At 43.1% G+C, this 20,837-nt stretch overlaps 1 protein-coding gene across 1 annotated transcript in view; it reads right to left on the bottom strand.

The window, feature by feature from the left end:
• CALY (calcyon neuron specific vesicular protein) overlaps window positions 1–20,837 on the bottom strand; it is a 190,338-nt gene that overhangs the window by 38,855 nt on the left and 130,646 nt on the right. The window contains exon 4 of the mRNA XM_030203194.1: window positions 9,572–9,691. Coding sequence (XP_030059054.1) covers window positions 9,572–9,691 — 120 coding nt within the window. The remainder of the gene's footprint in view (window positions 1–9,571; window positions 9,692–20,837) is intronic.

The following is a 20,837-nucleotide window of genomic DNA, read 5'->3' as shown; positions in this document are numbered from 1 at the left end:
TGTCTTAACACGTAAATGCATACCCCATTGTGAGGGAAGAAACATTTCCTGAAACAGTTGTTGGAGTTGCTGCTAATGAGCTGCAGAAACGCAGGGCAGCAGGTGTGCTGCAGGAACCAATGAGCCTTAGTATCACAGGAGAAGGGAATATAGGTGAAGTTACCAGGGACCTTCTTATTAAGCTCAGGGGGCCAGAAAAATGATCACTAGGTGGGGCAATTTTCAGACAATTTATTAGTAGCATTGGACAAAGGCCTTGGAAAGGTGCAAGAAGAAAGCTCAATGGGGGTAAAATCTAACTGTAATTGTGCTTGTAGTAAACCAAGGGCTAAGGTCCCTGAAGGAGAAGTGAGATGGTTATTAGAGCCCCACAAATAAGGATGGTGATCATGAAGGATAATGCCAGGGCTTTTTTTGAGGGGGTACTTGGGGGTACTGAGTACCGGCACCTTTTCCATTGTCTGCTAAAATTGACCCATGGTCCCCAAGTTCTAATGAAAGAGCTCAGGGTCTACACACCAATTCTGCCTTGTCATTGATTCTGTGACTGGTTGCAGGGGGCCTGGCTATTGTGGGGTGGGTCCCTCAGTAATCACCCCACTGCTGAAGGGTGGCCTAGCATTTAAGTACCAGCACCTTTTTTGCTAAAAAAAAAATGTACTGGATAATGCTGAGGAAAGAACAATCAGAAGTAGTTTAACAGGTGAGAAGCCCAGGGATGAGGCACCTAAAGAAAAATCATGTAGTGATTGAGCCCCAAAAAAGGAAAGGGGTGGCACCACTAGCATACAAGACAGGGGCGTAGCCAGACAGCAGATTTTGGGTGGGCCTAGGCAAGAAGTGGGTGGGCACTAAATGTTCTCTCCCCCACCCCAACATCAAAAAATATCTCAGCTGGTGGGAAAATGCTTCTCTCCAGTCTCCACCTTGGTAGTCTGCAGCAGGCATGCGCTGAAAACTGAGCATGCGAAGGTGCCAGTATTGTGGACAGCAGTTTTTTCATTACCATGTGCTACTGTTGAATGGGCCTGAGCCCTAAGTGGGTGGGCCCTGGCCCATCCAGGCCCACCTGTGGCTACACCCTGATAGAAGAAGAGATTGAGTATGCAGTCTTAGTAATGGAAATAAGAGTGTTGCCAAACAAAGTCCAGAGTTTAGAAGGTTATAATGTTAAAGCAGAGCTTAGGAAGACAGAAGCCAAAGCAGAGTTGGAGATTAATCAGCTAAGGAAGTTTGGGTATGAGATGGGAACAGTAAAGCACTGGTTGCAAGGTGCCTTGGAGAAGAATAAAGAATTGATGCAGGCTCCAGTAAAAGTTGCTACGCATTTCAGTAAACCAATAAGGGCTAGCAACACTAGGGATAGAGTTACGGGAGTCTCAGAAATGGCTTGCTTCAGAACAGAGAAGGCAGAAAGAAAAAGAAGGTAAGTAGGCTAAAGCTCATCACCAGAAAGAGATGCGTAACTATCTCCTAGAAGCTTTAAAGGCAGAATTAGCAGAGGAACAGAAGCTCAAGGCTGCCGAGAGGGGGGACAGGGAGGACAAATGTCCCCGGGACTCCAAGGGGGGGGCCCGGCACCGCAGACCCCGGTCTCACCCGCCCACCCTTGGCTCCGTCGACCGTCCGCCACCGGGCCGGACCCCCTGCACTCAAATCACAGCACCTCACCTCCGTGTGAAAGCGCAGCAGTGGCAGTTCGCCTCCCTTCGGACCTTCCCTCCCTGTGTCCCGCCCTCGTCTGATGCAACTTCCGCAAGGGCGGGACACAGAGAGGAAAGGCCCGAAGGGAGGCGATCTGCTGCTGCTGCTCTTTCATACGGAGGTGAGGCGCTGTGATTTGAATGCAGGGGGCTCAGCTGACCAGTGAAGTGTCAATGGCATTCACTCCACCAGTCTGCAATCAAACTTTTTATTGGGCATATTTTCAAGGAGGTGGGCATTTCCAAATGCATTTGTTTTATTATTTTATTTAAAATATTTCTAGCCTATTAACAGCAAATATATATATAAAATCACTATACAACACAGATGCCTACCATCTGCAAAATACACTACATTAAACATCAAGAAAAAAAATGCCTGAACAAATAACTGTTTTTTTTTTTTGGGGGGGGGGGGGGTGCTTCTTAAAAATAGATGAATCTGTAAAATTTCATAACAGAACAAGCAGCTTATTCCACAAAACTGGGCCACAAACAGAAAAGGCAGCATTGTTTATAATTGCATTATCTCACTGCAAAGCATCTGGCAAGCGAAGTATCTGCTTTCCCTTTGAGTGCAGCACATGGGGGGGGGGTTATGATAAAGCTCGCATACCTACTGAAAGTATTGAAGTGCCAAACCAGTAAGAGATTTAAAAACTAACACCCACAACTTAAAATCCACTCAGTAAGCAACTGGCAGCCAATGCAAGGATTTCAATACGCTTATCGGTTATCAATAGAAATCAAACAAAATAAAACATGAAAAAGAAAATAAGATGATACCTTTTTTATTGGACATAACTTAATACATTTCTTGATTAGCTTTCAAAGGTTGCCCTTCTTCGTCAGATCGGAAATAAGCAAATGTGGTAGATGACAGTATATTTATAAGTGAAACATCCAAGCATTTCTTTGACAGGGTGGGGGTGGATAAGAGGTATGCATGGGGACATCAAAGCATTGCATTGATAGTCTAACAGGATGGGTGTGGATAGAAGAGAGGAGGGTGATTAACAGAGAAATACAACTTTATGGTCTATAATGGGCTAGAAAACCCAGATCCTTGTTAAGTCCTGTCTGTTGGGTGTCAAAATATTCAATCATTCTGACTTCAAAGGTCTTACATTCCTGTATTGTTTTAAAGTTACCTTTCAGGATTCTTACTATGAAATCACTGGTACAGTGTCCTGGTCTTGTAAAGTGTTGGCCCACAGGGGTGGGGGTCTGACTGGCACCAGCGTTCTTCATGTGATGTCTATGTAAATTAAATCTTGTCTTAAGCATCTGGCCTGTTTCCCCAATATAGCATCCTTCGTTACATTTTTTACACTGAATGATATATACCACATTGGAAGATGCGCAAGTGAAAGATTCCTTTATGTTGGATATTTTTCCTTTGTGAATGACTGTGGGGTCCTGTGAGATGTTTTGGCATAGCTTGCAGCTGGATATATTACTCTTATCTAACTGAGAAATGCCTTGTCCTTCAAGCATGTAGCTCTTCCCTCTCATCCATGTCCCCCTTTTTAGTAAGAACATGGGTAGAGAAGCAGAGTAGCAGAAAAAAAATGATAAGGGCCACCCTAGAGGTCTCCAGGAGCCACCTTAGCCCTTGCATTGTGGGATACAAATGTAACAAACAAACAAATAAATAAATAAATAAACACTGGTCTAAGATGTTGCAGACTTGGAGGCTCAGTAATAGGTAACCCAAAAGTGCTTGTATGCCAAAGTGCAACAGAAGCTAAGGTTGGGTGGAAACTTATGAAAAGGCCAGCTTGCAGAAGCAAGTGGAGAGGAAAAAACAATCTCATTTGCAGAATATTTGGGACCAACTGCAGCCAGAGGTGCAACAGAGACAACGCCTAAGTACAGTACTGAGCTTATGCATATGAGAACAGAGAATGACAGCCTGTGAGAGGAACTTAAAGAAGTAGAAAGTAAACTTACAGGAGGTTGATGAGTCTGGCTCCAAGTGTGGGGCTGAAGTACAGAGGCTGGCTGCAGAAAGTAGGATCTTACAACAGCAGTTACAGGAGACCCAGTGTCAATTGCAAGAAGGAAGAGCTCCAGTTTAGACTTAAATGGTAGGGTCCTTGAGTTAGAAGAAGAGATAAGAAAGCTCCAAAGGCAAATGCATGTTCTGAAGAACACTAGAACAGGAGGACATGGAGAAAGGAACCTACAGCTAGAGAGCCTGGATTTAGCAGACTGGGGGCGGGGGGGAGAACCTAGGAACCACCTGCAACAGGAATAGTATGGGAGAAGTACCAGAACCAGATCGCTAAAAACATTGAAGAGAGGCTAAGCTAGTGGTATGTTGAAGAAAAGGGTACTTCCAAGCAAAACATGGGAGAAGTAAGCCACAAATTAGGAACCCAGATAAAGGGTGATAATAAGGGGTCCCTAACCCTAACGCTGGCTGAAACAGGCAAAGTCTACCACATGTTGAGAGTGAAGAGTAAACAGCTGCAAGTGGGAGGTATTGATTTAGAAACTAGCTTGATGAGAACAAGTTAACATATTGGATCCTAAACCAGGATAAGGTGACCTTTTGTTTCGAAGGACTTAAAAATAAGGGGGACTCAGGGAATTGGCTCTAACTCAGTCAGAGAAGGTCAGTCCCACAGCAGAGGAAGCAGATTGTTTTAACGTATAAGATGATCAGGGCTTCAATTATGTGTTTGTATGTGCCAGTTAGGATGGATATCTGATGTTCTTATCTTTCAGACTCATTGGTACCTATGGATCTTCTAAGCTCCGTCCCTCACTGGATAGCTCGATCCACTTTCCTGTGTATTCTTTGTTGCCTGTTGATTCACTGACCTTCTTCCCTTGCTCGACTGCTCCTCCCCTTGTTGGCTAGGTCCACTCACTTTTCCCCATACCCATTGCTGCCTATTGATCTGCTGAATTCCTTCCTTCACTGTGGTAACCCCTCCTGGACTTTTTCTTGCTTGTTTTCATAAACTGTTGTCTGCTTCTCTGCTATTCTTATCTTTCAGACCTGTTGCTGCCTATTCATCCACTGACCTTCTTCCTTCCCTCACTGGCCTGCTTCTCCCCTCGTTGGATAGCTCTGCTCAACTTTCCCCATGTGTAGGTGACATCACACTCTTCCACTATAACAGTACTGACCGCTGTGGCATCCACGCATTGAAGGAGCGCGCACAAGGAGCATGACATGCTACTTGGGCGAGCTCCTTGGGATGACTCCAGGGCAATAACATAGGTACTACCAGACAGTCCCTTTTTTATTCTCTCCTCCCAAACATTATTTTTTCCATTTTGCTCATGGCTACTGCTATGACCCCCATACCCATGTACTCTGGGGACAACATCCCCCCACATCCACATCCAACCATTAGGCCTCGTCTATTCAAGACATTGTCTCCACCAAACCTCTTGCATTGTTCTTTCTTACTGAAATGTAGTTGTGTACAGGGAAGATGCTCATATCTCTCTTAATGTTTACCTCCCAATTAATCAGCATATGCTGCCTGTAGATCAATGAACATGAGAGGTAGGGGAGGTTGTCTTACTAGCACCCTCCATTCTTTCTTTTTCTGACCTAACTTCAGAACTTCCCCCTTTTCCACAGTGCCTCTTACTATGCCTGGAGTCCACCCAGCGCTCATTTTCTCCTACTTTACTTTCCCCTGCCCCTCCTCTTCAAGATCAACTGGTCCACTGTCTCACAGAGGCAGTTCTTCATATTCCTAATTTATTCATTCTGGGAGACTTCAATATTTACTATGATAGACCCCCTTGTCCTTTTCACAAATGGTTTTTATCATTGTGTTCTGAACTGGACCATAAACAGCATGTTATGTTCTCTACTTACTTGGCAGGCCATACTATGGACTTCATCAGTTTTTACAAGATCCACTCCTACTGGAGGAAGAAACTGATACATCTATGGAAGAATCTCTAGCAGACAAATGGACTGATTTCGTGGGAGTCTGTCTTTGGATTGTGCTTTACCCATACCTTCTGGTGGACAGTACTTTGTGGAATTTGCCCACAAAGTACTATCTACCAGTACTTTGTGGGCAAATAGAAAGACAAAGGTTCTTTGCCCTTCTATTTGTGATTGTGGACTGATTTTGTATGAGCCCACCAAATGAACTTGTACCCTTTTGTCATATCCATGTAAGCTGATGCCAATAAAAGAACTTTTTTTCGAAGATATCTTTGACTGTAATCTAGTTCCTTTGATCATCTCCACTGTCTTGTGATGTGCTTTGAGGTGTAGAGGTTTGTCCCTCTTCTCTGTTTTGTTTGACCCTAACAAGTTGAACATTGTTCTACTATCCCTCTAATTCTATCACCTTAGCACCTAAATGTAAATTCCATTTGTGCACAAAGATTACAGAATATTAACACTTACATATATGAATGTAACAATCACGCCGCTAAGTGCTAGGTGCACGCTCAGTGGTATTGTATAATATGAGCATGCAAGTTGCAAGGGGTTAAATTCAAGAAAGGTGCCAAACATTTGGGCGCTAAATGGCAATTCTGTAATGGCAGTTCTGCAGTTCATCATTAAAAATACTGCCTGCAATTTATATTTACTATTTTCCTTGTATTCCATCATATATGCACATATAAACATATGGGGTCAATATTCATTGGGATGGTATCTTTATTAATTATCTGGATATCTTCAAGCAGTTTTTCCCCTCTCTAAATGTTGGACTGATATTATGTGATATTGCAGAAGGGCTGTCTGGTAAGGTTTGTCTCTTTGTGGATGATACCAATCTCTGTAATAGGGTGGACACCCCAGAGGGTGTGGATGGCATCAGAAAGGATCTAGCTAAGCTTGAAGAATGGTCTGATAACTGGCAACTAAGATTTAATGCTAAGAAATGCAGGGTCATGCACTTGGGTTACAATAATCCAAGGGAGCGGTATAATATAGGGGGTGAACTGCTTCTATGTACGAAAGAAAAGCAGGACTTGGGGGTGATTGTATCTGATGTCCTTAAGGTCTCCAAACAGGTAGAAAAAGTGACAGTCAAAGCCAGAAGGATGCTTGGCTGCATAAGGAGAGGGATAACCAGCAGGAAAAAAAGAGGCGATAGTGCCCTTCTATAAGTCTCTGGTGAGGCCCCATTGAAAGTACTGTGTGCAATTCTGGAGACCGCACCTACAGAAGGAGATAAACAGGATGGAGTCGGTCCAGAGGGCAGCTACAAAACTGGCAAGCAGTCTTGGTCATAAAACATATAGAGACAGGCTTAGGAATCTCAACATGTATACGCTAGAAGAGAGGGGGAAGAGAGAGGTTATGATAGAGACGTTTAAATACCTCAGTGCCATTAATGTACAGGAGGTGAGCCTTTTTCAAATGAAGAAAAACTCTGGAATGAGGGGGCATACAATGAAGTTAAGAGGAAATAGGCTTAGGAGGAATGTAAGAAAATACTCTTTCTCGGAAAGGGTGGTGGATGCGTGGAATGGCCTTCCGGTGGAGGTCGTAGAGACAAGGACTGTGTCAGAATTTGAAAAAGCATGGGACGGGAATGTGGGATCCAATAGGAAAAGGAGGAGTTACCGTATTTTTCGGACCATAAGACGCACCTAGGTTTTAGAGGAGGGAAATAGGAAAAAAAAAATTTTCCTTTTTCCCTCCTCTAAAACCTAGGTGCTCCGGTGCGTCTTGTCCGAGTTCGGGATCGCCCTCCCCTACTTACGTGACGCGATGTTCCCTGGTGGTCTAGTGACGTCGGGGCAGGAAAGAGCCCCCTCTTTCCTGCCCAGCGCGCTGCTCTCCGTCCTCCTGACTGGTTCCTGACGGTCTCGGCGAGATTCAAAATGGCCGCCGAGAATCTCGGTGGCCATTTTGAATCTCGCCGAGACCGTCAGGAACCAGTCAGGAGGACGGAGAGCAGCGCGCTGGGCAGGAAAGAGGGGGCTCTTTCCTGCCCCGACGTCACTAGACCACCGGGGAACATCGCGTCACGTAAGTAGGGGAGGGCGATCCCGAACTCGCTACCTTCGGACTATAAGACGCACTCCCCATTTTCCTCCCAAATTTTGGGGGAAAAAAGTGCGTCTTATAGTCCGAAAAATACGGTAGTGGTTACTGAGGATGGGCCACTTGGCCCTTATCTGCTCTTATCTCTCTATATAAAACGCACCTCCAACGTTCTAATGAAGCCTCACTTTCCCAACGTTCTAAAGTGAGGCGGCAGAGACCGCTTTTGCTCCATGAGTGTCTGCCCCGCCCACACATCAAACGTGATGATGTCGACGGCGGAGCAATGACACTCATGGAGCAAAGGCGGACAGTGCCTCCTCCCCCCAGCGCATCACCCAAACCCTTCCCCTGCCAATCCGTGAGCCACGCAGGGGGAGCGGTAGTTTCCCTACTCCTCCCCCTTCCTAAGAAACAACTCTGACTGCCCCCCCCCCAACAGCGCTTCACAAAGCCCCTACAACCCCCCCCCCCCCCGGCGCATCACCAAGCCACTATCCCCCCCCCTCCCCAAAACAACAACCACCTTGCCACTCACAAATACTGTCCGGCCGCTGCTGCTTCTCCTGTTCAGCAGCAGCAGCAGCCGGTACAGAAAGAAAAATACAAAAAAAAAAACCTTAGGCCTAAACGCACCTCTGTAGACAGCCAACACACATTGGCTGACGTCTCTGTAGCCGCTCCTCCTCTACCCTCTACATGACTGCCCCTGGAGGAAGACCCTGGAGGAGCGTAGCGATGTCAGAGGGGAGAAGAGGAACGGCTGCAGAGACGTCAGCGAATGTCTGTTGGCTGTCTACGGAGGTGCGTTTTACTTGCTGCAGGGCTCCCCGTGAGGGAGGCCACCACCTGAGGATACAGAGGTGAGGGAGGGGCGCCCTCCGTGTGCAAAGCACGACAACAACATGGCCAGTAATTAAAGTAACTGTGCAGGTGGAGGCAGAGCCCATGCAGCAACAGCAGCACCACAGTTTTTGGTAGGGGCTAAAGCAACCTGGCGCAAGAAACAACCTGAGGAGAGCAGCAGCAACAGCAGTCGGGAGGGGGGACGGGAGGGGAAGGAGCGGTGGCACCCTGGGGGGTGGGGGGAGGGTGAGCGGCTGTGACGTCAGGAGGGGCGTAGTGGCAGGGGTGGGACCTGAGACCACGGAGGCGGAAGGGGTCCAGAGGCCAGAGGGGAGGGGCTCCTCAGACCACAGGGGAGGGGGAGGATGAGAGGCGGAATGGCAAGGGGAGAGGATGGATGGGAAGAGGTGGCAGGAGGGGGAGGGAGGCCAGGAACTCAGATGCAGGGGGGAAGAGGGGGCCAGGAACTCGGATGCAGGGGGGAAGGGGGGACCTTAACAACACAGAAGGGGGGAAGCGGGGACCCTAACACCACACAGGGGGGAAGGGGGGTCTCTAACACCAGTGAGGGGGGAAGGGGGTCCAAAACACCACAGACAGGGGGGGAAGGGGGGGTCCTCAGAGCACAGAGAGGGGAGGAAGAGGGGTCCTCACACCACAGGGTAGGCGGTCCTCAGACCTGAGAGGGGGGAGAGCGGAGGACACTCACTTTCTCACGCACACACTCATTCTCACATAAACACTTGCAACCAATCTCAGTGTCTCACACACACACACACACACTTGCACATTCACTCTCTCTCTCACACACACACTCAGTGTCACAGACACTCTCTCAAACATACACACTCCGCCAAAAACCTTGCTAGCGCCCGTTTCCTTTCAGCCAGAAACGGGCCTTTTTTACTAGTGTTTCTATGTTTCTCTGTTGAATATGCTGTTCAAAGCACACATATAGATAACTTTAATGTTAAAGCAAGGCCAAAAGAAATTATATCAGTGCCAGCTGTTGGCAAGGGTAGGTGGAACATACCTTGACTTTTTCTGACATTTCATCATATAGATTTATGTTCAGTTTTTTAATCCCAGGTACATGTAATTTTCTCTTCTTCTTCTGCTGGATCTGATATTCTGTTCTGGTCTTTACAATCACCTATAAAAATGAAAGCAGCAAGTTTAAGTTCTGTCCTATAAAAAATAAATTGAAAATAGCTGAAATAATAGAGATGCAATGTCAGATAAATGAATTAGTCTAAATGATTTGATTCTAGTGTAGTAGTTTTTCAACATTCCCCTGTGGACCCGATTCACCTCAAATCTGTTTGACCTTTGTACAATAAATATTAAGAAAAATCAAGATAAACAACTCTCATAAAAGCTGATATTCAAGGGTTATTCAGAACAGACAGGACCAGCTCAAGCAATAGTAGCATCTGAACCAAAACTTGCTTTTACTCATCCTTCTTGGGGTCAATCATTAAGTATGAACCATGTGGATAGCAGGGTTCATGCCAACAGAATGGCCCCATATCATAAGGTGTTGTCTGATCATTTTATTTATCCAGTTGGGTTGGTCTTGGTTTCTCTTTTTCATTTCCTTTTGCTGGTTTCTCCTAAGTATTTTTACAGTATCTCATTACCATTTTCTGTTTCTTCCTGCTGCACGTGGTCTTCACTCCATCTATTTCTGGCATTGATCCTTCTGTTTCACCTTTTTTTTTCTCTCTGTCTGTCATTTACTTCTTTCCTAAATTTAGGAGCTCAGCTTTTTTGGTGTCTCGGTGTTTAACATATTTGCACCTCAGTTACACAGTGGATACTGTTTACTTCCTTTCTTATCTACACTGTTGTACAGCACAAACACAGCATTGCATAGGAAGGATGTTCATGCACAATGTAAAGTGATAATTTGTATGTCTGTAGTAAAATTATAATGCAAGTAACATAACTAATGTAGCTATATTATGAAGTGTGGAAGTCTCACACTAGCTCACCCTAAAGTTCTTTGTTACCTGTTTCCTTGTCTATGGTAAAAGATAGTTTATTCATTCTCCTCCTGTCTCCTTACATGTCTACCACCCTGCTGGGTTTATGTCTTGTATGTGTTCTTGTATGTCTTTCAGTCAGATACCAGCAGTGTAAACCACTATAACGTGAGTTGCTATTTTGAATACCAGTATATCAAAAACCTCAAAAATACATACTATATGTTCTAAAAAATATATATTCTCCTAGTTCTCTTTCAGAGTGGAATACAGTTTCATGCTTACACCTTACTGCATTTTCTGCTTTTATTCAGCACACAGCTTATTGAAAGCCAATCAAATAGTCTACAAATGAGATTTCTTAATGCTATAACTTATAAAAATAAAGATTAAAGAGTGTAGTTATCAATGTGGGCTACCATTAAAATGTATTATTGTACCACTAACTCAAGCTATTTTAGCACGTCACATTTTATACAATGAGACCTAGTTACTATTAGCTGTGTTAACAGTAAAATAGCATCTCTTAACAGCAGCTCATTTTGATAACTTGCACCCCTTAGAAACAAAAAAAGCTAACATACATAAGGTGATAAAAAATGGCAACAGATCTTTATGTAAGGAAAGTAAAAAAAAAAAAAGCAAGAAGAAAAGGAAACCGATATGCTTCAACGAATAGTGTCTCAAAGAATAAGGGCAAAAAAGGTGGTGTATTTGATGAAAAGTTACAATAAAGACTGAAATTTAAAAAAAATGGTATTTATAAAATACAGAAGAACATTAAAAAAAGAACAAAGAAAAGAATATTGCATAAAACTCAAAAAAGTGAAGAGAGAAATACAGCTGGAAAAGGCTAGAAAAAGCACAGGTGCAAGAAAAAAATGACTAGAAACATAAAAAGAGATGATAAGAATTTTTTCACATATACTGGGGACACAAAAAAGGTTAGAAATGAAATTGTGAGACTGAAATTCCTGAGAACTGATATGTGGCAAGTGGTGAGGAAAAGGCAAACACACAGTAAAATACCTCTGTTCCATGTTCATAGAAAAATGACTGGCCAAGGACCTCTTTTGGTTGACAAAAGCATATATGAGAGTGGAATAGATATTGAACAGTTCACAGAATAAGGTGTTTATGAACAACTAGAAGACTGAAAGTGGACAAATCCATGGGGCCGGATGAGATACATCCAAGAATACTGAAGGAGCTCAAAGAGGTTCTGTGGGCCCTCAGAGATTTATATAATACATCCTTGAATGTCAGGAAATGATGATAGGGAGGTGGAAAACTACAGGCCAGTAAGTCTCATGGGCCCTCAGAGATTTATATAATAGATCCTTGAAGTCAGAAAATGATGATAGGGAAGTGGAAAACTACAGGCCAGTACGTCTCACTTCAGTGGTTGGAGAAATAATGGAGGCATTGTTAAATTCAATTCAAATTCAATCGAATTCAAATCAATTCTTGTATACCGCTAATATCCCCTTTCTAGAGTTCAGTGTGGTTTAAATTCTAGATGAGACAAAAGCAAATAGTGTTAGTGTGAAATTTGAGAAACATTAGAGACCATTGGATTAATGCATGAGACTAAAAACATTAAGGAAAGAATAATGGATGATACTAGGAGGTAGAAGTCATGATGGATTGTACAGCGCTGCGTAACCCTAGTAGCGCTTTAGAAATGTCAAGTAGTAGTAGTATATGGTTGCACATAGGAGGCTCATGAACAAATTGTTTAAATACTTAAAAGGTATTTATATGCAAACTAATTTTTTTTTTGAGATGGGGAAGAGGTAGAATTACAGGTAATGAGTTGAGGATGCAGGGTGGTAGACTTAGGAGCATCATCAGGAATACCTTTCCATAGAAAAGTGGTGGATGCCTGGAATGCCCTCCCAGGGGAGGTTGTTAAGACAAAAATGGTGACAGAAATCAAAAATGCATGGGATAAACACAGAGGATTCCAATACAGACAAAGGATGAAACCAAATTTAAACCAAACTTAAGAGACCTCATAGCTAGAGTGAGCTTTGACGCCAACTCCAGTGTTTGGGAGGTAAAACCAACGCTGGGCAAACTATGCTCTGGGTCCTGTAAATGGCAAGACAGATCAAGCTCAAGACTGAAGTGGGTTTTGATGGCAACTCCAGCAGTTGGGAAGTAGTTCCAATGCCAGATAGACTTATTTGGCCTGTGCCCCAAAATTTGGACGGAGATAATAAGGAATATATGTATATTATATCACATTCAAAGCATATGCTATGATTGCAATTGCTGCATATCTTTACGGGGGGAGGGGATAGAATCATAAAGTTCATATTAGCGAATAAATGAAACTAGTTAGAGGTCGTGGAGGGGAAGACATTCTTAGGGTTCAAAGTAACAGTATGAAGGTATTTGAAGAAGGGTAACCTTGCAAGAGTGCCAGACCCCTCGTTGGGCAGACTAGATGGACTGTGCAGGTCTTTATTTATATAACTATGTATGGCTATGTAACTATCAGGCTCATTTTCAAAAGAGAAGGACGCCCATCTTTCGACACAAATCGGAAGATGGGAGTCCTTACAGGGTCGCCCACATCGATAAATCGAAAGCCAATTTTGGGGCATCCCCAACTGCTTTCTGTCACGGGGACGACCAAAGTTCACGGGGGGGGGGGGGTGTTGGAGGCTTAGCGAAGGCGGGACTTGGGTGTGCTTAACGCATGGACGTCCTCGACCCATAATAGAAAAAAAAAAAGAGCGTCCCTGACGAGCACTTGGATGACTTTACCTGGTCCTGTTTTTCTTACGACCAAGGCACAGAAAGGTGCCCAAACTGACCAGATGACCACCAGAGAGAATCGGGGATGACCTCCCCTTACTCCCCCAGTGGTCACTATCCCCCTCTCACCCTCAAAAAAATCTTTATAAATATTTTGTGCCAGCCTCAAATGTCATACTCAGGTGCATCACAGCAGTATGCAGGTCCCTGGAACAGTTTTAGTGGGTGCAGTGCACGTCAGGCAGGCGGGCCCAGGCCCATCCCCCCCTACCTGTTACACTTGTGGTGGTAAATGTGAGCCCTCCAAAACCCACCAGAAACCCACTGTACCCACATCTAGATGCCCCCGTTCACCCTTAAGGGCTATGGTAGTAGTGTACAGTTGTGGGTAGTGGATTGGTGGGGGGGGGGGGGTTGGGGGGCTCAGCACATAAGGTAAGGGAGCTATGTACCTGGGAGCAATTTATGAAGTCCACTGCAGTGTCCCCTAGGGTGCCCAGTTGGTGTCCTGACATGTGAGGGGGACCAGTGCACTACTAATGCTGGCTCCTTCCACGACCAAAGGGCTTGCATTTGGTCGGTTTTGAGATGGCCGCCATTAGTTTCCATTATTGGCAAAAACCAATGTCGGCCATCTCTAAGGGCAGCCCAAATGTTGGCCAGCCCCGACTGTATTATCGAAACGAAAGATGGCCACCCACCTTGATTCGATAATACGGTCAGGTAAGCCGCATTACAAGGCCGTCATTAGAGATGGCCGCCCTTATAGATGGGCGCCCCCGTTTGATTATGCCCCTCCATGTAACATTTTTATTTTTATGTCTGTTCATGTTATAGAATTGACCCCTGAGGCAGGCGTCTTCACACCAAAACATAGCCCATGTCGGGTCATCAATAAAACACCCTTGTCTTACTCTTGAAAAGCCCTTTTTGCAGGTGCCTAGTTTAAGGCAGCAAAAATGCACCTATTTCAAACCCATTTTATAAAGACAATTAGGTGCCTACTTTCTTTATAAAATGCTGGCATAAGTGGCTGAAAACAGACCTCATGATCACTGACAACTAGCCCTATAGGCGATGTATATAACCATACCTGCATTTAGCAAGAACTCACACAAATTATTGTATTTTATAATCCACATGCATACTTGTTTGCATCACCCACATGCCACCCTAACTCTACCCATGTGCATATTACCCTCCAGATTTTATATATAGTGCCCAGATTTGGGCAAGCTACCGAGAGATGCATGCAAATTAATTGGCTAACAAGGTCTTAATCATCAATAATTGGGTGCCAACAACCAATTAATGCTGTTAATTGGCACTATTAAAATTTGTGCACACATCTGGTTTTGGACTATTCTCTAAGGCAGGGCGCCAACTCCCATAGTGCATATTCCAAAAGGGGCATGGCCATGGGAGGGTTATGGGTGTGTCAAGGGTGTTCTGAAAAGTTACGCACATAGTTATAGAATACTGGGTAAGAACACCTAAGTCTGGTGCCAGCATTACACCAGGTTTCAGCAGGCTAATGTCTAGCCACCAAAGTTAGGTATGGAAATCAGCGCATGCCCTTTATAGAACAATGTTTAGCACTGATTTTTTTTTCATTGCTCATTTCTCAGTGCCATTTATATCCCTCCTATGCAAAAACCTTTTGTACTTTTATGCTGGTAGGTATTTTATGAGGTTATTCATGTGCATAAGTTGCCACATAAATGACTACAATACTGACATTTACATGCACTGTTTGCACCTAAAACTAGGATACACATTTAAAAAATGACCCACTGTATGTTCAACAGTCTTTTTTTTTCCACAGAAGTCTGACAAGTCCTGTATTTGTTGGCAAGACTGTGGCAAATCTTTTGGAAGTGTGTATAATATGCTAGAATAAATGTGACAATTCAGAAACCTTTTTATAGTAATAAAAAACATGTATCACTTTCTGATTCTTTTTATTGCCTTTTTTTCTTTTTAAGTCAGATGCGCTAACAAAAAGCTTATCATTATTTTTCATTACAGCTTACAACCACATCAGAATGCTGTAGATATATTCCACAGATCTTTGCATGACAGCTTGACCTTAAATCTCAGAGAATGTGATAATGAATGAGTAAAACCAGACACTGAACAGATAAAGCATTACCTTTTATCTGTGTGTAATGCCTCTTCTGTCACTTTATTGTCCATGCCACTTTATCTCTTCCGCAATGTCCATTTATAATGAAATCAAGAAACTCTCCTCACACAATGATTATCGTAAAGCAGCTCATCATTTCTCCCCAAAACATAAAGCTTTTTCAAGTATTTATACTTTTTCCTGTGCTTTTACCTTGGGTTTTTTTTTTTTTTGATTCTGTGTTACTAATTATTCTTGAAAACTAGCTATGGCTAGGTCGGGATGGAACCTCTGGCAATCACTTGATATAGTAGAGAAGTAAGGGACTCTTTTACAAAGGCACATAAGGCCCAGCACATGCCCCGGGCAGTAATTCGGAATTTAGAGTGTGCCGAAAACACGCAGTAGAAAAGCAGCGGCAGTAGGCATGTGATGCATGCTTACCACCCAGGAAGCACATGAAACCTTACCGCTAAGTCAATGGGTGGCCTTAAGGTCTCAGGCCGAAAATGGATGCATGCCGATTTTTATTTTGCTGCACGTCCATTTTCCGGGTCCTTTAAAAAGGCCCTTTTTTCCAGGATGCGCCAAAAACTGGCCCAGCGCATGGCCAAAAGATGCGCTCACACTGCCACAGGCCACTTTTTGCCACAGCTTAGTAAAGGGGCCCCTAGGAATTTAACTCATGATCTCAGTAACTCAAGGTGAGTTACATTCAGGATCAGTAGGTATTTTCCTGTTCCTGGTGGGCTTATAATCTAAGGGGTCCTTTTACTAAGCTGCCTTAAGCACTAACGCGTGCATACGCAGCTAAAAATACCTTACTGCGGAGCATGCTCAGGTGCCGATTATAGAATAAGCTTAGTTGATCTTTCAGCATCAATATCTGTGTGCATCCATTTACGCCAATAGAAACATGGTGTAAATCTCAGCATGTAGATTTAGGCACACTGGGCCATATTCTATAACTAGGCGCCTAAATTTTGGAAACTCCCATTTCCCCACCCATAACCACACCCCTTTTGGCCTCTGAAACGTTAGAAGTTCGGCGCATCTCGTTACAGAATACGCTTAGCAAGTTGTGCACCTAAATTCTAATCAGTGCCAATTAGAGCTCATTATTGCTTAAGTGCTGTTATTTATTTATTAAGGTATTTATACCCCACATTATCCCCATAGACATGCAGGCTCAATGTGGCTTACATAAACTGGAGACAGAGAGAGAGAGAACTCCGGGTGATATCAGATACAAATGGGAATAGTAGAGTAGAAGGGCAAGAAAGAGAGGATACTTTACATATAACAGTACAAAAGAATAAGACTAAACAGGATCCACGTATGCCAGCTGGCAGAGGCGATAGTCCTATATTGTTCCCAGAGAAAATGCTTTGGTAAACAGATGCGTTTTTAGTGCCTTGCGAAAGGTAAGGTAGTCTCTCAGACTGGTGATGTCTCTAGGAAGTGCATTCCATAGTTGCGCACTGATGAAGGGAAAGCTTGACGCCTGAATAGATCCGTGCCTACAGCCTTTCCAGCTTGGATAGTGCAAGGTGAGTTATAATCTTGAGGACGAGTCAGCAATTCTCGTTGGCAAGTCAATCAGCGCTCATTAGCTTGTTAAGCCAATTAACTTAGGTGCGGTATAGAATCCGTGCCAACTTTGGTACCTAAATATAAGCACACTATATAGAATCCAGGGGGAAAAGGGGAAACACTCTCAAATTTAGATAGCCCAAAGATTAATCAAATCACTGTATTTAGATTGGTTTGAAGTCTCTTCAATATCCTCTTCATGCAACCCTGATAAACTGAGTTACAATAATCAAGGGATGACACTAGTAGCACATGCACTAAGAGCTCATATTGGTTGACTTCAAAATATTTTTGAATAGAATGCAGTTTTCTCATTAAGAAGAAACATATTTTTGATTAGTGTATTAACTTGTGCTTCCAAGGACATGGAACCATCTATTTGAACTCCCAAGGTCCTAACAACTGAAGAAAATTTGTATTCAACTTGATTAATAGTAATACCTTTCCGCTCTCATCTCTCCCTACACTCCTCCCCGTGAACTCCGTTCGCTGGGTAAATGTCTCCTGTCATCCCCCTTCTCCCCCACTGCTAACTCCCGGCTCCATTCCTTCTATCTCGCTGCTCCCTATGCCTGGAATAGACTCCCTGAGCCAGTACGTCAGGCTCAGTCTCTGGCTGTCTTCAAGTCTAGGCTTAAAGCCCACCTCTTTGCTACTGCTTTTGACTCCTAACCATGACTCTCTTACTCAACACCCTCACTTATCACCCTTACCACTGCAATTTCCCCACCCCTAGCTGTCTGTTCGTCTGTCCAATATAGATTGTAAGCTCTGTGAGCAGGGACTGTCTTTTCATGTTAATTTGTACAGCGCTGCGTAAGTCTAGTAGCGCTATAGAAATGTTTAATAATAGTAGTAGTAGTAGTAGTAATAGCCTTAGGAATTTGTTCTGGATTAGTACTGAAACACAGAAATTTCATTTTATTTTCTGTATTAGGTTTTAACCTATGGGCATGCATCCATTTTTCTAACAAGTCAATACAGTGTTGAACCTTGGGAAAATGAATGTTAAAGACAGATTGAATCAGGATCAGCATAAAAATGTCATCAGCATAAATATAATGAAGAAAACCATTTCTGTCCAACAATGAGCCCAAAAATTGTAGAAAAACATTGAACAATACTGGAAAAAGGGGAGAGTCTTTCAGCACTCCACACAGATTACTCCAATTAAACGATAAATCCACATTCAGTTTAACTCTGTATGATCTACTGGATAAGAAGCCTCTAAACCAACTCAAAATATTCCCCATAATTCCCAAATCCACTAAATCAAAGGCAGAAGATAAGTCAAATTGGACTAACAATGCACTTTTCCCTTCACTCAACAGTGTTCGAACATGGTCTAAAAGAGAACACAACACCGTTTCCATAATAAAAGGCACAAAATCCAGATTGGGAAACAGGAAGGATGTTGTGCAAGTCAAGGTACTGAACAAGCTATAGTGAGATCTATTTGCATACAATGGAAACTACATGCAAATCAATCTTACGCATATTAATTGTGGAAGCCTTGAAAACCTGACTGGATTGTGGCCTTCTTCGAGGACTGTGGTTGCCCACCCCTGCACTACAGCAAGTAAATCTGATTACTTACATTTGGATTTTGAGTTACAGAACTGTTCTTTTTTTTTTTCCTTTCCCCTTTTGATTACTAATTTTGCAATTTCCTTGTCTGTACTTTTAATTTGGGGAGATTTCACCAGGATAAAGGTGATTTTTATTATCTAGAATGCACTGACTGGACTGAGTATTGTGACTGAAGCAAATTTTGTAGTGATGAGTGTGCTCTGCAAGTCAGATAGACAGGGCTTTGTCGCTATCAACTGCTCCAGCCCTTCAGTGCCTACCTTCTTTTAAAAAGGAACCTCTATGTGGTAGCCCAGCAACCTCCACTTCGGACCACAGGTACACCTAATAAATATCCAGATTACATGGATAGGGTTTACACTTATGGCCTTTAAGGAGGGAAGGGTAATTTTAAAAGCTATTTTGCTCAGGCTATTGAAAACTGATCTGTTCAAAAAAGGCATACCATAAACATCCATCTTAAATACTATATAATAAGACTCTACACGATCCAGATAATAACAAAATCTTAACACTTGACTGATTATCCTCTTCGCTACTAATGAACCATCAATAATTCAATCCCTATATTGACTATGATATCTATAATCGAAGACCTAACGTATGTTACAATCCAGTATACCATTCAGGAACCTTCTTGCTCTACCATAATGTATTCTTCTTTGCCATGTATGTATGCATATGTTATATACATATATTATGATCTGTTCTATGTATGTTACGTTCCGTGTATATTACCATGTATGTATGCACCTTAACACAATACCATTTGTAATTCTGTTACCCGGAAATGGCAACAGCCATTACGGCAAATGTAAGCCACATTGAGCCTGCAAATGGTGGGAAAATGTGGGATACAAATGCTACAAATAAATAAATAAATAAATAAATAAAACAAGTTTATGTGCAGCAATAGCTTCTTTTGAAACTGAACACGTATACAGGCTGAATGTTCAAAAGTCTACCTAAAGTCAGTGCAGGTGTTCCGGTAGCAGGGCATCAGAGGGTTTAGCATTTATGCACATAGGGGTAGATATTCTGATGGCGGTGGTCAGTGTTTTTATGGCCATCACTGGCTTTCTCCCCGGATATTCACTGCGAGCCGTGTCCATGCACCAGCATTAAATATCTGTGCATATGCATCCGGCTAACACTAAGTGCAATTTTCAGCACTTTATCGCATAAGATGAATCATATAAAGATAGCTTTCTGTTTTATGCCACCCTATTTATGTGGCTACCTTATGCGGTTAAACTCTGAATATTGGCACTTAAATGCATAATTACTGACTCCTCCCCCAGACTGCCCACATAGTAGGTGAAATTCGTTGCCAGAGAATGTGGTAAAGGCGGTTAGCTTAGCGGAGTTTTAAAATGGTTTGGAGGCTTCCTAAAGGAAAAGTCCATAGACCGTTATTAAATGGACTTTGGGAAAATCCACTATTTCTGGGATAAGCAGTATAAAATGTTTTGTACATTTTTGGGATCTTGCCGGGTATCTGTGACCTGGATTGGCCACTGTTGGAAACAGGATGCTGGGCTCAATGGACCTTTGGTCTTTCCCAGTATGGCAATACTTATGTACTTATGTAGATGCTAACCCCCTAGATTCTATATAGCGTGCCTAGAGATCGGCGCCACAATCAGAGCAGATTCTATGACAATGCACGTAATTTGGCAAGCTAATGAGCGCTAATAACAGCACTTAAGCAATAATGAGCATTAATTGGCACTGATTAGAATTTAGGCACACAACTCACTAAGCGTGTTCTATAACCATGTGCACTGAACTTCTAACGCACAGAGGCAAAAAGAGGCGTGGTTATGGGTGGGGAAATGGGTGTTTTGTAGGCATTCCGAAATGTACACACCTAGTTATAGAATAAGACCCAGTGTGCCTAAATCTACATGCTGGGATTTACGCCATGTATTCGTTGGTGTAAATGGATGCATGTAGATTTAGGTGCTGAAATATTAACTAAGCATATTCTATAATCAGCGCCTAAATCTAGGAACCGATTGTAGAATATACTTAGTCGGCACTGATTTCAGTGCCGATTTTTTAGGTGCCATATATATAATCTCCCCCTTACTGGGTATATTCAGCAACTCTACCCAGTTAAGTGCTGCTGAATACACCCAGTTAACCCCAGACAGGCAATTTAAATGATCAGGAGCCTCACTTGGCTCTTTAATTGTTTTGAATATCCACCCCATACTTTATAAAATATGCATGTAAAA

This window comes from Microcaecilia unicolor, chromosome 5 (assembly GCF_901765095.1).
Source record: "Microcaecilia unicolor chromosome 5, aMicUni1.1, whole genome shotgun sequence".
Classification (NCBI taxonomy): domain Eukaryota; kingdom Metazoa; phylum Chordata; class Amphibia; order Gymnophiona; family Siphonopidae; genus Microcaecilia; species Microcaecilia unicolor.
The sequence above is the reverse complement of the archived record's forward strand: the minus strand, read 5'-3'. Positions and strand labels throughout refer to the sequence as shown.